General features: G+C 36.0%; 1 protein-coding gene across 1 annotated transcript in view; it reads right to left on the reverse strand.

Annotated features, from left to right (window-relative positions):
• Positions 1-14,974, reverse strand: part of mRpL55 (mitochondrial ribosomal protein L55) — a 71,059-nt gene that overhangs the window by 12,023 nt on the left and 44,062 nt on the right. Inside the window, exon 2 of the mRNA XM_090409724.1 lies at positions 2,661-2,844. Coding sequence (XP_090265850.1) covers positions 2,661-2,844 — 184 coding nt within the window. The remainder of the gene's footprint in view (positions 1-2,660; positions 2,845-14,974) is intronic.

Here is a 14,974-nt window from a genome sequence, read left to right on the forward strand (position 1 = left end):
CTTTCTCCAATGAACTCTGTGTCTAGTGAAGATGGCATGTTCAGAAAGTCCAGACTTTTCAGGTTTAAAGTATTCAATATAAGATTGGTGTTCTTCTAGCCGAATAGAGGCAGATCTTCCCATTTGTCCGAAATAAGATAATCCACAAGAGCACGGAATCTGGTAGACACCTGGATGATTAAGATGTGGAAGCTTGTCCTTAGGAGAAGTGAGAAAGGTGGAGATTTTTCTAAACGGTCGAAAGGCAACAAAAATATTCAGTGGTTTTAAAACTTTTGCTATACGTTCACTGATGCCTTGTACATAACGGATAGTAATGTGCGTTATTTCTTCTGTGTTTGAAGAGGAAGACATTAAAACTACTCAAAGTTCTTTTAATGAAACAATTCTTATAACCATTAGATAGAAAGGAAGAAGTTATATATTGTAGTTCTTTCTGTAAAAGATCGTCTGTAGAACAAAAGGATTAATAACATTAGGAAGGGCCTAACAGGAGATGTGCAATTGTTTGCTGATGATGCAAAGATAGGCAGGGCAATCGGGGATCATACTGATATCTAGAACTTATAAAATGATTTGAATAGGCAAGAAAATGGCTGTCAGTTTAATGTTGGTAAGCGTAAAGTTATGCACTTTGGCATGATGAGATTTCCAACAGCATATTATATTAACGGGGTTATGCTACAAGAAATTGATGAGGCTAGGATTCTTGGCATAATGGTGGATAGCAATTTGAAGTTCAAAAGTCAGATAGCAAAAGATGCAAATACAACTCAGAGGATAATTGCGATGTTGAAGTAAACCTTGACATCTAAGGATAAAGAAGTCATTTTGTCTCTTTATAAGGCTTTGATAAGACCACACCTGGATTATTGTGTACAGATTTTGGTCTCACCAATTCCAAGATAAAGAAGCTGTGGAAAGGATGCAAAGAAGAGCTACAAAGATTATATCTGGATTATGGGATTTAGATTATGAGGACAGACTGTGATTATGTGGATTACAGACTCTGGTTAACAGGAGAAAGAGGAGGTGATAGAGGTCTATAAAGTTTTGAATGGGTGTTATAGGATATCTTCTGATGAAAATTTTCATTATATGGAAAGTGGGAAGAGAACGTGAGGGCATCCATGGAAGTTAAGTTTGTTCATAGTCAAGAAAGGGGTACGAGCTAGGTTTTTCTCTCACAGAGAGGTGAGTGGAATAGTTTGCCTTTAGTGGTAGTGAGTGCATCTAGTGCGAATGAATTTAATGGAATTTATAGCCTCTCTCGATGAGTCGCTGACTCCCTGGAGGGTCTCGTATAATAATAATAATATAGACTATGAATAGCTTGATATAACATACCATTTATGCCATATAATAGCAACAACATTTTGAACAGTTTTTCTTTTTGCACCTTGTCATATGCCTTTTCCAGAGCTACAAAACTTATGGGGTTTTAGTCAGGACTTTTCAGTTGCTTGTTATTTCATATTTGCTAATGGTATGTTCACTATAGCATGTCTGCTGTTCATTTTAACTTGCCTGAAAGTGCATTTTTAAATTTAACACAAAAATTTAAAGTGGCAACCTTTGCAGTGAAGCTTCCGAGTTGTGACCTTAAGCTGTTTGTCATTAGGTAGCATATCCTGAAATCAAAAAAGGTTGGAATTTAATAGAAAAGAGAGAGAGAGAGAGAAAAGAGATTAATAGATACTGAGGATTAGAATGGGGGAGGGGATGATTTTAAAATAAAAGGAGAGACATTGGTAGACAGGAGTAAGTGGGGGCTTTCATGTGGTGTTCATCACATGAAAGAGTCCAGTTATAATAAACAGTGTAGTTCTGCACATCATTATAAAAGCAAAATATTGGAAAAACCTTTTTCAGTTATGTCCTCTCCCCATATTGGTCACTCCTATTGATAGTGATCTTAAAAATTCCATCTAAACTACAAAACTGGATGATTACTAACAGATGATATGTTCTGTATTCTTGGAATTCAGCACGAATTGCAAATACTTTTATTATTATTATTATTCGTGACACCTCCAAGGAGTCCGAAGGCTCATCGCAGGAGGACACCTACTGTACAACTCTCCATCTCCACTACTACCAATCACCTACATCAATGGCTACTCACTGCCCACAACCACTACCACAGCTAGTATTTTTTTGTCTGTAAATTATGTGTGTTCTGAGGGGCCGATTTGTCTGTATGTGGGAGAAAGGTAGCAGGGTTTTTTCCGGGATAAAAAACCCTGCTACCTCCGTATTATTGACATTATTTTCAAGAAGTGTGAAAGAGGAAGAATATGAAAGGCAAAGAATAGTGAAAGGAAATGGTAAACATAAAAATACATATAAAAATGATAAATAAGTCATGAGTAAATCCAAAATTTTTAATTTAACAGAAAAATAATATAAAGTGTTTTTATATATCATGGCATTCATACATTAGTAGAAAATCTGTTGCTTCCAATGATCTGTTGGAACAGATATGCTACTGTCTATGAACATCACCCATTTTGAAAGTCAATCTGTCTGGGGGGGGGGGGGCAATTTTAAACTTCAACATTTGAGATGACCTAACCTAGCAAGAGGGGGGAGGAGCTCAAAAGTCTTTCTACCCAACTGCTGAGAGTCCAGAAAGTTTATTGAAAAACTTGACTACCAACCTTAATAATTTTTCGAGGTAGGTGATGCCTTGCTGTATAGGTAGAGCCATCTGGATTTACTACAAGTGTTGGATATAGCCTTGCATATTTCTCTCTTCTAATTTTACATATGCTAGCTCTATGAGAATTATACCTCAACATTAACAAGCTTGTCGTTGAAATGGCTCTGATACTGAGAAGATAACTAAAAATAAAAAATTATACAAGATATATTAGCAAGCTTTGTAAGATAATATTTTATCTTTGTTTAGATAATATTTTATACAGAATGATGAAAAATAATATATAAGAATTATAATGCAGAATTATATCTTATTAATCCTTAACCAGAAATGTTACCAGCATTCCAAAAATAAGCTAGAACAGTGTGTATCACTCTTAGAAATTCGTGTGCAAGAGTCAAGATTTTTGTTTGCCTTTAGTGTAAAATAAGGATTTTACACAACTCAACAGTCAACACCATCACATTGTATATGTATCAGTGAGTTAGATAACATCAGATAGCCTTTCAACCAACTCTTCTCTTGACATTTTGACTAGTACTTAGGTCTACCTTTCATCTTTAGCTGCACTTTTCTGCATTTGATCATTTGCTGCCTTTGAAATATAGATTAATACAGCAAGAAGCAATCAAACTTGCACCTTCAAACGTTACGGCTAGTTCTCATATCATCTCATTTCATTGACTTTCCTCGTACAGAGATATCAGAATGTTGAGCTCAAGTATTTCCAATGGACATTAGAGACTTATTTTTTTGTTTTACCTAGAAAGAAAAAGTTTACAAACAACTTAATGGAACTACTATGAACTTATTGTCCCTAAATCTGAAAACGTATCTTAACCACTTGGGGGGGAAAAATCTTAAATTTTAATCCAAAACCACTTCTCTGGCCACACTATTTGAATGACTTATGTGCTATAATGGAAAGATGAAGATCAAGAGTTACAATCCTTGCTACACAAAACTAATAATGTATCCAAGAATAAAATTTAATTTGTAAAAGCAATTTTCAGGAACAATGGCTCAATCATAACATTGCTTTATGGTATAAAACACCAAATGAACAAAATAATTTGCTAAGTTAATAATACTTGGATGGATTTCTAATTAGCATTCTAAAATTATAACTGCCTGTAAATCACACAGCATTTAGCAAATGTGGTAGAAAAAACACGAACTGAAACCTGAAAAAGCACTAATGTCCTGACAAGGTGTCTACTAGAAAATGGATAAAAAAGTTAATTCAGGGAAGTCAGCTAAATGTGGTCTTAAAATGACTGTCTCTCAAGTCTTTAGTAAATTACAGCAGCCATACTTATCAAGATTGGGAGAGAGTTTCAGAGCTGATACGGATTCTAAAATTATAATCTTTCACCTGCAACATAGCTGCCTTCGTGCTTTAAAAGAAGACAATGAAACCACAACTTAATAGTCAACAACCATCACATTGTATTTATATCAGTGAGTTACATATCAGATTGTCTTTCAACAAACCTACCACTCTACTGACATTATGACCAGTACTTAAGGTGGTCTACCTTTCATCTTTAGCCACACTTTTCTGCATCTGATCATTTGCATCAATTCTGCCTTTGAAATATAGATTAATATGGCAAGATGCAATCAAACTTGCACAATCAAACGTTACAGCTAGTCTTGTAGCTGGTATAAAATGGAGGAATATGATGCTCTCAGTCACTGCAACTATATCAGAGTGAAATGGCTGTGTGAAGGAAACTGATGGAATTTGAAAGACGCATTGTGACATGATGGCATGTTGCAAGCCTATCTGCTTGACAAACTGTTGATAAATTGAGCCATTCTAGGTCAACAATCAGTGATACCAATACTGAGATGGACGCGCAGATAGTCAACCGCAAATGCAATCCACAGTGGATGACACACCACACTCACCAAACATGACCATAGGGTGCTACGAAGGATAATAATAATTATTATTATTATTATTCTACAGGCACCTCAATGAAGTCTGAACATTCATCATAGGAGACCCAATCTACCCACACAATCTATCATACCTCTCGTATGATAGATCCATTAACTGACAAAGCACTCACAACTGACTCTGGCAAACCCATACCACTCTTCAAGCAAAAAATCCAGTCCTCACATCCTACTAACCACACCTTTATTCAACTTCTAGGGATGACCCCTTGTTCTGGTCCCTCTAGTCAAGTGCTGAATCATTTCTCCTGCATCTATCCTATAAAACCTTTTAATTAACTTAAATGTTTATATCATATCCCCTCTTTTTCTCCTCTCAAACAACTTCTGCAATCCAGATAATTTCAATCTATCCTCATAGGGAACATTCCACAGGGATTCCTCATAGGGAATCCTCTCCACCACTTCATCCCCAAGAAACCCAGAGGAACAGATTTGAGTACAATCCAGATGCAGGCATAAGGCCTTGTAAAGAGGAATAACTTCCTTATCTCTTGTTGATGTGGTCTTCAATAGCCAAGTAATCTTATAGGTTACCTTAGCTACTTTAGCAATATGGCCTCTAAACTTTAACTTTCTGTCTACCACCACTCCGAAATCTCTAGATTCATCATTTACTGGAGTATAGTACCATCAATGTGATAAACGGATTGTAATCTATTTATCTCAAAGTGCATAACTTTACATTTCTCGACATTAAACTGACACCCATTAACTTTTGCCCATACTGACAACCTATTTAGATCGTCCCACAAGCTTTCCACATCGCCTCAACTATTACTCTACCTAATTTTGTGTAATCAACAAACAACTGAATATTTCCTTTCAGGTTATTTTCTATATCATTATGTACAAATTAAACAATAATGGTCCCTGCACTGAACCTTACAGCACACCACCAATCACCTGTTTTTGCCTTGATTCTGTCCATTTGATATCTGTCAGCAGCCATCCTCTTATCCACTTAACCAATGTCATATCCATTCCCATTGTTATAATTTGAGTAACAGAGCGTTTCCCAAACTGTGGGCCGGGGCCCCTTAGGGGTCGTAGGTTTTGTTGAGGGGGCCGTGAAATAATGAAAATAAATTTAAATGTTTTAAGACTAAGTAGATTTTTTTTATCTTAAAAGAAACGTATTTAATTTTTATTATTTCTTTTTTGTTATTTTATATTTTAATGGAAAAAATCATACATTGATTCACAAATTTTGCTTCCTGCTTATTTCCGCACTTAATGAATATTAGTAAATATATGCTTATTTATATAAGTTTCACATTTCAAATTGTTATTAAGCTTCTTTTATGTTTTTAATTCTTTCTTTATTACTAATCGTTTTACGTTTCATGTGCTTGTACTGCAAATGTACAATAACAATATATCTATCTATATAAAAATATGAGATAATGTGCCATATCAAATGTGTATGTAAGATACTAAAAATATAATATTTGCATTTGATTTTTGCAATATTCGCTGTGTGTGTTTTGTATTGAATATAAATACAATAAATATTATAATAATATATGTCTAATTACGATTTTTTTTGACGGGGGGGGGGAGCGTGAAATATTTTAATTTTTCCAAAGTGGGAAGCACTGTCATACAGTATGATATATTTATCTAACCATTCTTGAATTCTCTTTCTTACCAATTATTCTGGTACTTTTACCACCACTCCTGAGATACTCATTGGACTATAATTGCTACTATAGTCTCAGAACCTCCCTTATGAAAGGAATTATTTTGCCCTCTTTCTACTCTCTTGGAAATCTACCAGAGCTGAGACTTAAACAGACTAGTCAGCTAATGCCAATTCCCTTGCATTCTCACAAAACCCTAGCTGATATCCTATTTAATCCCACAGCTGTACGAGGGTTGTTTGAAAAGTTTGGTAAAAAAATAAGTTAAACACATTTTTTTGGAAAAAAATCACCTTTACTTCTCAACATAGTCTCCATCGAGGTCTACACATTTGGTCCCGCAAGTTTCCAATTTTTGCATCCCATCTAAAAAAGTAGGATTTGTCAAATTGTGCAAAATAGTCATTAACAGCCTTGATGACATCCTCATTCGAAGAAAATTTTTTCCCACTAAACAAAATTTTTAAGTTTGGGAACAAGAAGGGGTCAAGTTCGGAGAATATGGTGGATGTGGAACCAATTCGAACCTCAATTCGTGCAATTTTGCCACTGCGACGGCCAATGTGTGGGAAGGTGCACTGTCTTCACGAAATAATACTTTTTTGTGTGCCAATCTTGGCAATTTTTTCTTTAGTTCTTCTTTTAAATGGTCCAACAATGATGCATAATAGATTCCTGTTATTGTCTTACCCTTTTCCAAATAGTCTATCATGATAATTCCTTGGGAATCCCAAAAAACAGTGGCCCTCACCTTCCCAGCTGACAAAATGGTCTTTGCTTTTTTCAGCTCTTTCACTGGACACAAAAAATCCTGTGAATATGCGATTCAACATCGCCAAACACTGCAATGAAATGTCTTTTCACATGCAGTCAACAATCAAGGCATCCATCACGCACACAGCTCTTATATGTACAATTTTTCATGCAGGATATACACCCGTTCAGTTGAAATGTCTACAATCTCAACAATCTCATGCACTTTCACTCAGCGGTCTTCCATAATGATGCCATGGATTTTGTCAATCATTTCCTTCATAGTGACCTCCGTTTGGTGTCTGGAGCACGCTTCATCATCGATGGACTTACGACCACGTTTAAACTCATTTATCCAAAAATAAATAGTCTTTAACGATGGTGCAGAGTCCCCATGAACTGCATCTAACTCGGCTTTAATATGCGCGGCCGTCCACTTCTTCAAATAAAAGTGTTTTATCACTGCACGAAACTCGTTTTTCTTCATTTTTATAAAGAACGTGAACACAGTCATTTTAATTCCTATTTATAAATTTAGGGACACAAAAAGACACGTGTTGAACAGATTATTTTATTAATTACTAATAAAATAAAACTTGACGTTTCGACCCCATTATTGAGGTCATCATCGGAAGGATACAAATGTATAAGGAACCAAGCTATATGCTCTAGCCCTGTATACCAGTAAACTAAGTCTACGTAGTTAATTAATCCCTTTCCCTAGCCTGACCTCTAGTGATAAAAAATAAATAAATAAATAAATAAAAAATAAAAACAAAAATAAATAAATAAATACAACTACAATAAACTGCTAAAGTCCTCATGTATTAATATTCTTCTGGATTTGTACAGTTCTGATTGTTATAATATGATTTCCTTCAGTTGCTGTTGAATGTTACAAACACTTCACCAGGTTGTCTTCTTGTAGTGGGATTTTTCTATGGCTGGTTTAGGTTGTTATACAGGTTGTAGATGGGTCCTGCACATTCTTGAAATGGTTAGGCCATCATTTTTGTTGAGATTTGGGTTGTGTTTGAGCATTTCACATGACTCTTTAAATTTTCTCTCAAACCAGGTTTTGGTGCGGTGTAGGGACTTGGTATTTTTCCAATCAATTCTGTGGTATGTTTGGAGTACGTGGTCAGAAAGGCCAGTTTTTCCAAAATGGAGGTATTTAATGTGTCGTTTGTGTTCGTCTTGTCTGATTGGGATAGTTCGCCCTGTTTCCCCTAAGTATGGTATGTTACATGTGCATTGTATTTTGTATACCCCTGGGTGGGCTAGGTGTGGAAGAGGATCTTTAGAAGAACTGAGTAGGTATCTTCTTAACTTATTTGGGGGTTTAAAGGTGATTTTAATGTTGTATTTGCATAGTGTTCTGTCTATTTCTTCAGAAATGCCTCTAACATAAGGAATGGCATAGCATTCCTGAAATATTTTTTGTTCTTACTGGTATCTTTGTGGAGGATCTTGTGAATATTTTTTTTACTGTATCCATCTTCCATAAATGTATGGTTGATGATCTTGTATTCCTGGTTTAGAGCTTGTTCATTAGAACAAATAGTTAGAGCTCTGTGTTTAAGGGTGCTTATGATACCTAGTTTTCGTGTTGGGTGGTGGTAAGAATTTTTGTGTATGTATTGGCCTGTGTGTGTGTGTGTAGGTTTGCAGTAAACTGAGAAGAAAAGACAGCCAGAGGGAAGACTTGTGACAAGTGTGTCTAGGAAAGGAAGAGAGTTGTTTTTTTCCATTTTCATGGTGAATTGGATACGTTTGTGTTGTTTTGTTTAGGTGGCTAAGGAATGTATTTAGAGTTTCGCAACCGTAGGGCCAAATGGCAAAAATGTCGTTGACATATCTGAGCCAAATTTTGGACTTTAGACATGCTGTCTCTAGAGCACATTGCTCAAAGTCTTCCATATAAAAGTTAGTTATTGGGGGGGGGAGAAGCGGTGAGCCCATGGCTGTACCTTCTTTTCAAAGGTAAAAATTATTTTGCCATACGAAATATTCGGAGCGGAGCGGATTACATAGCCAAAGAGGGCCGTGATGTCGTGTGGAAATATGTTCTGTAGGAGCAAGATAGTGTCATTGATTGGCACATTGGTGAAAAGGGAAGTTATGTCAAAGCCGACTAATAAATCTTGGTCGTTGAGTGTAATGTTTTTTTTAATTTTATTAATGAAATGTGTATTTTTTATGTAGGAAGGGGACTGACCTACCAATTCCTTGAGTGTGGCCGCTAATTTTTTGGCTAAGTGATAATTTGGGCTGTCAATTCCTTCAATAATTAGACGTAGTGGTATTTTTGGCAGGCCATAAATTCTGGGCACATGGGCATAATGAGGTATTAATTTTTTGTTGTTTCTTCAGGCCATGTGTGGATGGATTTGATTAATTCAGTTGTTTTCTTTTTGTTATGTTTTGTGGGGTTATAGTTTACCATTTAGTAGGTGTTGTGGTCCGATATCAAATGGTTCATTTTTTCAGTGTATGTTGTATGGTCTAAAAGGACCAAATAAATTAAGACACCTACTCAGTTCTTCTAAAGATCCTCTTCCAAACACCTAGCCCACCCAGGGGTATTCAAAATACAATGCACATGTAACATACCATACATAGGGGGAAACAGGGTGAACTATCCCAATCAGACAAGATTGAACACAAACGACACATTAAATACATCCATTTTGGAAAAAACGGCCTTTCTGACCATGCATTCCAAACATACCACAGAATTGATTGGAAAAATACCAAGTCCCTACACTGCACCAAAACCTGGTTTGAGAGAAAATTTAAAGAGTAGTGAAATGCTCAAACACAACCCAAATCTCAACAAAAATGATGGCCTAACCATTTCAAGAATGTGCAGGACCCATCTACAACCTGTATAACAACCTAAACCAGCCATAGAAAAATCCCACTACAAGAAGACAACCTGGTGAAGTGTTTGTAACATTCAACAGCAACTGAAGGAAATCATATTATAACAATCAGAACTGTACAAATCCAGAAGAATATTAACACATGAGGACTTTAGCAGTTTATTGTAGTTGTATTTATTTTATTTATTATTTATCACTAGAGGTCAGGCTAGGAAAAAGGATTAATTAACTACATAGATTTAGTTTACCAGTATACAGAGCTAGAGCACGTAGCTTGGTTCCTTATACACTTGTATCCTTCTCATGCTTAATGATGACCTCGATACAAGGGGCGAAACGTCAAGTTTTATTTTATTAGTAATTAATAAAATAATCTGTTCAACACGTGTTTTTGTGTCCCTAAATTTATAAATATGAATGCTGATCGCCGTGTAACCTTAAAAGAAAGAGTCATTTTAAATGTTTGCCAAACAAGAACTACAGGTCACACGTGGCTAAAATTTTGCCAGGGGTCAAGAAAAAGATGATACAGTCCGACACTGGTATGAATGAACGAATTGTGTCGCCATCTACTGGAAATTTACCAAACAACCCTCATGTTTACATTGAGATTCTGCAATATCCTAAGAACATTTATTTCATCTATCTGTTCCCAACTTAGTGTCTGTCACAAAGGTTAAAGCAGTATCCTCACCAGGATGATATATTCTTGCAAAGTGGTCACTCAGATACTCAACTATTTTAACTGCTTCTGTCTCCTCGTAACTATCACCACTCATTAAGGTTAATCTTCTATAGTCATTCTTCCTCTTACTTGCCACATAACAAAAGAACTGTTTGGGATTTTCTTTGGCCGGTTTGGCTAGATTCTTCTCATAATCTGATTTTGCCTTCCTTGCCATGCTGGTCACCTCTCTCTCTCTCTTTACATACCCTCCACAGCATTTTCTTCTTCTGCAGCTCATGCTTAATGATATTAGTCATCCATCTAACTCCTACCCGATTCACCCTCCTTACCTGAGGTATACAATTTAATACTGCTTCCTCCAGATGACCCTTAACTATATTCCATGCACTACCAACATCTTTGCCCTGCAGTGTTTTATGCCATGGTACAGATTTAAGCTTCTTTCTAAGCATGTTGCCATGTAGTTCCACAAATACCTCTTCTTGATATAATATTCCTCATGTTTTACAATCTCCAGTCAAGATCACATGGTCACTTTCACATTTGGAGGCAATGTTATCACCTATGATCCAATGACCAGATCCAATACACTTCTACTCCCCTCCATCACATGCTGCCTTAAGTAATTACAGGGTGTTCGGGATAAATTTGACAGTTTCGTAAGGAAAAAGAAAATCTTCTTTGTATCTATTAAATTTAATGAATTGACAAAAAAACATTACAGGCAGAGTTAATTACAATACTATCAACAAGATTTACTCAAAATAACCACCATTAGCATCGATCACAGCTTCAATTCTGCTTCGGAACCTCGAACAAGCTGATGCTACAGTCTCCCTGGGAAGGGCCGCAAAAACTGTTTTAATTTTATCCATTAACTGGGCCTTTGTATTACTGGAAGTGCGATTGGTGTCTTTTTCAACTGCGCCCCATACAAAATAATCCATGGGGTTAAGGTCTGGGGAGTTTGGAGGCCAAACATTTGGACTGGTGAAGTCGTAGAAATTTTCAGACAACCATTTTTGACTTTTCCCAGAGGTGTGGCAAGGGGCCGAATCCTGCTGCCATACATACGGCCTACCATTGGCTACCCTTGTTATCCAGGGCTTGACTACAGTTAGCAACTCCACGAACAAAGCCCGAATTCCAATGCCAGGGTTCTTCAACACCTGTTCCTGCAGATTTGCGAGGAATTCTGCTGTACGAACGCAATCAGATCGTCTGCTAGGGATCTTTCTTCTTGCTACATCCTCGTAGTCACCATTGCAAGTCTCTAGTTCATGCCTGATTGTTTTTACTGTATTCAGGGAGCATTGGGCAGCAGTCGTAATATCCTTATTTTGATGGCGGGCACGAATCATCATGATACAAGTTATTCTCTTCCATGATTCAGGTGGGTTCCAGCTATCCATCCTTTCTGACATCTTGTATATGAATGAAGAAGGGTCCAAACTTTTAAATGAAGAGAAGTGTGTGTTAATACATGTAACTTACGGAAAAATATAATTAATTATAAATATGTCAAATTTATCCCGAACACCCTGTATCTCTCAGCAGGTGTATAAATTCTATTTCCTTCTTGTCATGTGATCTTTATTCCTTCCAGTCTATATCTCCATAGTTGAAGTCCCCCATAATAATCACTCGACCTGTACTTATACTAATTTGGCAATGTATGGCTTTCAGATCATGTGTGGAACTCCTTGGCATATAGCAACAACCAACTATATATTTTTTCTTACTGGCCTTCACCTCACACTTCTTCTACTTCTTGAGTATTCTGCAATTGAGCAGGTTTCTCTCTTAGTAGCAAAAACTTTTCTTCCGCTCTCTCTTCTGTTCTGAGCCTTCTCTTTCAAGGTTGTGTACCTGTCTCCATTCAGCATGTCATCTAGCATTGTTTTCTTTGCTCTTCCTCTGGGTCTTTTTCCATCTATTTTTCCTTCAATGGCATCTCTGATGATTCCATTCCCTCTCAGAATATGTCCAATCCAGTTTTCCTTTCTTCTTTTTATCCTCCTTAACAGACTTCTTTCTTCTTCTACTCTTTTTAAGACCTCTTCATTAGTTATTTTATCTGTCCATTTGATTTTTTCCATCTTCTCCAAATCCACATCTCAAAGCTTTCCAAAATCTTCATTTCTTCTTTCTTCAATGTCCAAGTTTCAGTTGCATAGAGGGCAACACTACACACAACATTTCATTAGTCTTTTCTTTAGGTTTCTATCCATTTTACTTCTGAATAAATTCTGTTTTCTATTAAAGGCATCTCTTCCCATCGCTATTCTTGTTTTTATGTCACTTTTACATCCATCACTGCTTATTACACTTCCTAGATATTTAAATGTCTTTACTTGATTCAATTTTTTCACATTTATTCTGATATCCATATTTGCCTCTTTCCTTGCTATTTTTATTACCTTTGTTTTTCTGATGTTAATTTTCATTCCATAATTAATACAGGATTCCAGTAATCTGTTCAACAAATGTTGTAGTCCTGTTTCAGTATTTGATAATAATGCCTTGTCATCTGCGTATCTTATTGCAAATATCTGTCTACCTCCAATCTTTCTTCCTTCTTCCGAATTCTCCAGTGCTTCTTTTAACATTGCTTCAGAATACATGTTAAACAAAATTGGTGACAGAGAACAGCCTTAACTTACTTCTCATCCAATGATACCTGGTTCTGTTGTACCATATATGTCTCTCACCAATCTATACCAATCTTTTCCATTACTTCCACCATCTTATCCTATTTTACAAAGTCAAAAGCTTTTTCAAAATCTATATAACAGATTTCACTTCTTTATTCACTTCCAGACTTCTTTCACTTACTATTCTTAACAGTCCAATCGCATATATAGTGAAAAACTTTATCCCATATATAGTGAAATAATTAGCCTTCTGTCTTTCCAATCTATACCAATCTTTTCCATTACTTCCACCATCTTATCCTATTTTACAAAGTCAAAAGCTTTTTCAAAATCTATATAACAGATTTCACTTCTTTATTCACTTCCAGACTTCTTTCACTTACTATTCTTAACAGTCCAATCGCAAATCTTGTTCCCCTACCCTTCCTGAAACCTAACTGATCTTTTCCAAGAAATTCTTCCACCTTAGATGCAATTCTTCTTGTTAAGATTCTCATAAGTATTTTTGATGTATGGGAAATAAGGCTTATTGTTCTAAAATCCTTGCAGTTCACTGCATTACTTTTCTTTGTATAGGTAGAAATTCTGGACAGAAACTGGTTGAAGAGAAACACACTGCTGTTCCATCTAGCTGTCTGTACATTTTCTTTCCATGAAAAATAACCTCAAGTGTAGTGCCATCAGAAGCCTGAAATGTGGTAGGAAAAGATGATATTCAACCAGAAATGCTCAAGTATGGAGATATAAAAGATTACAGCGGCTGCATTGCATAGTTCAGAGGGCCTGGACAGAGGGACGAATTCTGGATGATTGGAGCAGAGCTCTCATAGTACCCATATATAAAAAGGGAAATAAAACTGAATGTGAGATTACAGAGGTATTTCTCTACTGAGTGTTCCTGATAAGATTTATGCAAATATATCGAGAAATGATTGAGAAGGATTGTGGAAGAAAAGCTTGGCCAAATAGAGGCTGTCATGCTCAGATTTCCACTTTACGACAAATAGTTGAGAAATCATGGGAATATAAAGATCTGTATTTAAGTTTTGTAGATCTGGAAAAGGCATATGACAAGGTACCAAGGAAGAAGCTATTCAAAAAGCTGCAGTGTCAGTGGGGCATTATATCAAGCAACACTTAGTCTTTATTTGATTTGTAAGTCAGCAGTTAGAATTGAAAGGAAGTACAGGAAAATGGTTGAATGTTAAATCTGGTGTCAGACAAGGATGTACATTATCCCTCTGCTATTCATTATCTATATGGATCATATTATGAAGGAAAGTGGTATTAAACATGATATCAAAATTGGAGATGTTAATGTCAGCTCTTTGCTTTATGCAGATGATGTTATCTTCTAAATAAATCCATTACAAGTCTGCAAGATTCCCTGCTTAAATTGAATAACTGTTGTAATAGATATGGTATGAAGGTCAGCAATAAAAAGAAAAGACAAAGACAATGAAAATAGGCAGAATCATTGAAAATGTCAACTGTGTTGTGAATGGAGAACCTGTGGAACAAGTAAAACATTTCAGCTACTTAGGCACGACTTTTAGTGAAGATGGTAAATTAAATATGGAAATCGACAACAGAATCAACAAAGCTGGTATGATAGGAAGTCAACTGAATAAATTTATAAGAAATAAGAGAGAAATTAGTTAAAACACTAAATTAGCTGTATACAAGACAGTGTTCAAACAAATTTTAACTTATGGATCTGAGAG

The sequence above is a fragment of the Typopeltis vanoorti genome, chromosome 20 (assembly GCF_054136105.1).
Source record: "Typopeltis vanoorti isolate ZY-2024b chromosome 20, IOZ_Tvanoo_1.0, whole genome shotgun sequence".
Classification (NCBI taxonomy): Eukaryota; Metazoa; Arthropoda; class Arachnida; order Uropygi; family Thelyphonidae; genus Typopeltis; species Typopeltis vanoorti.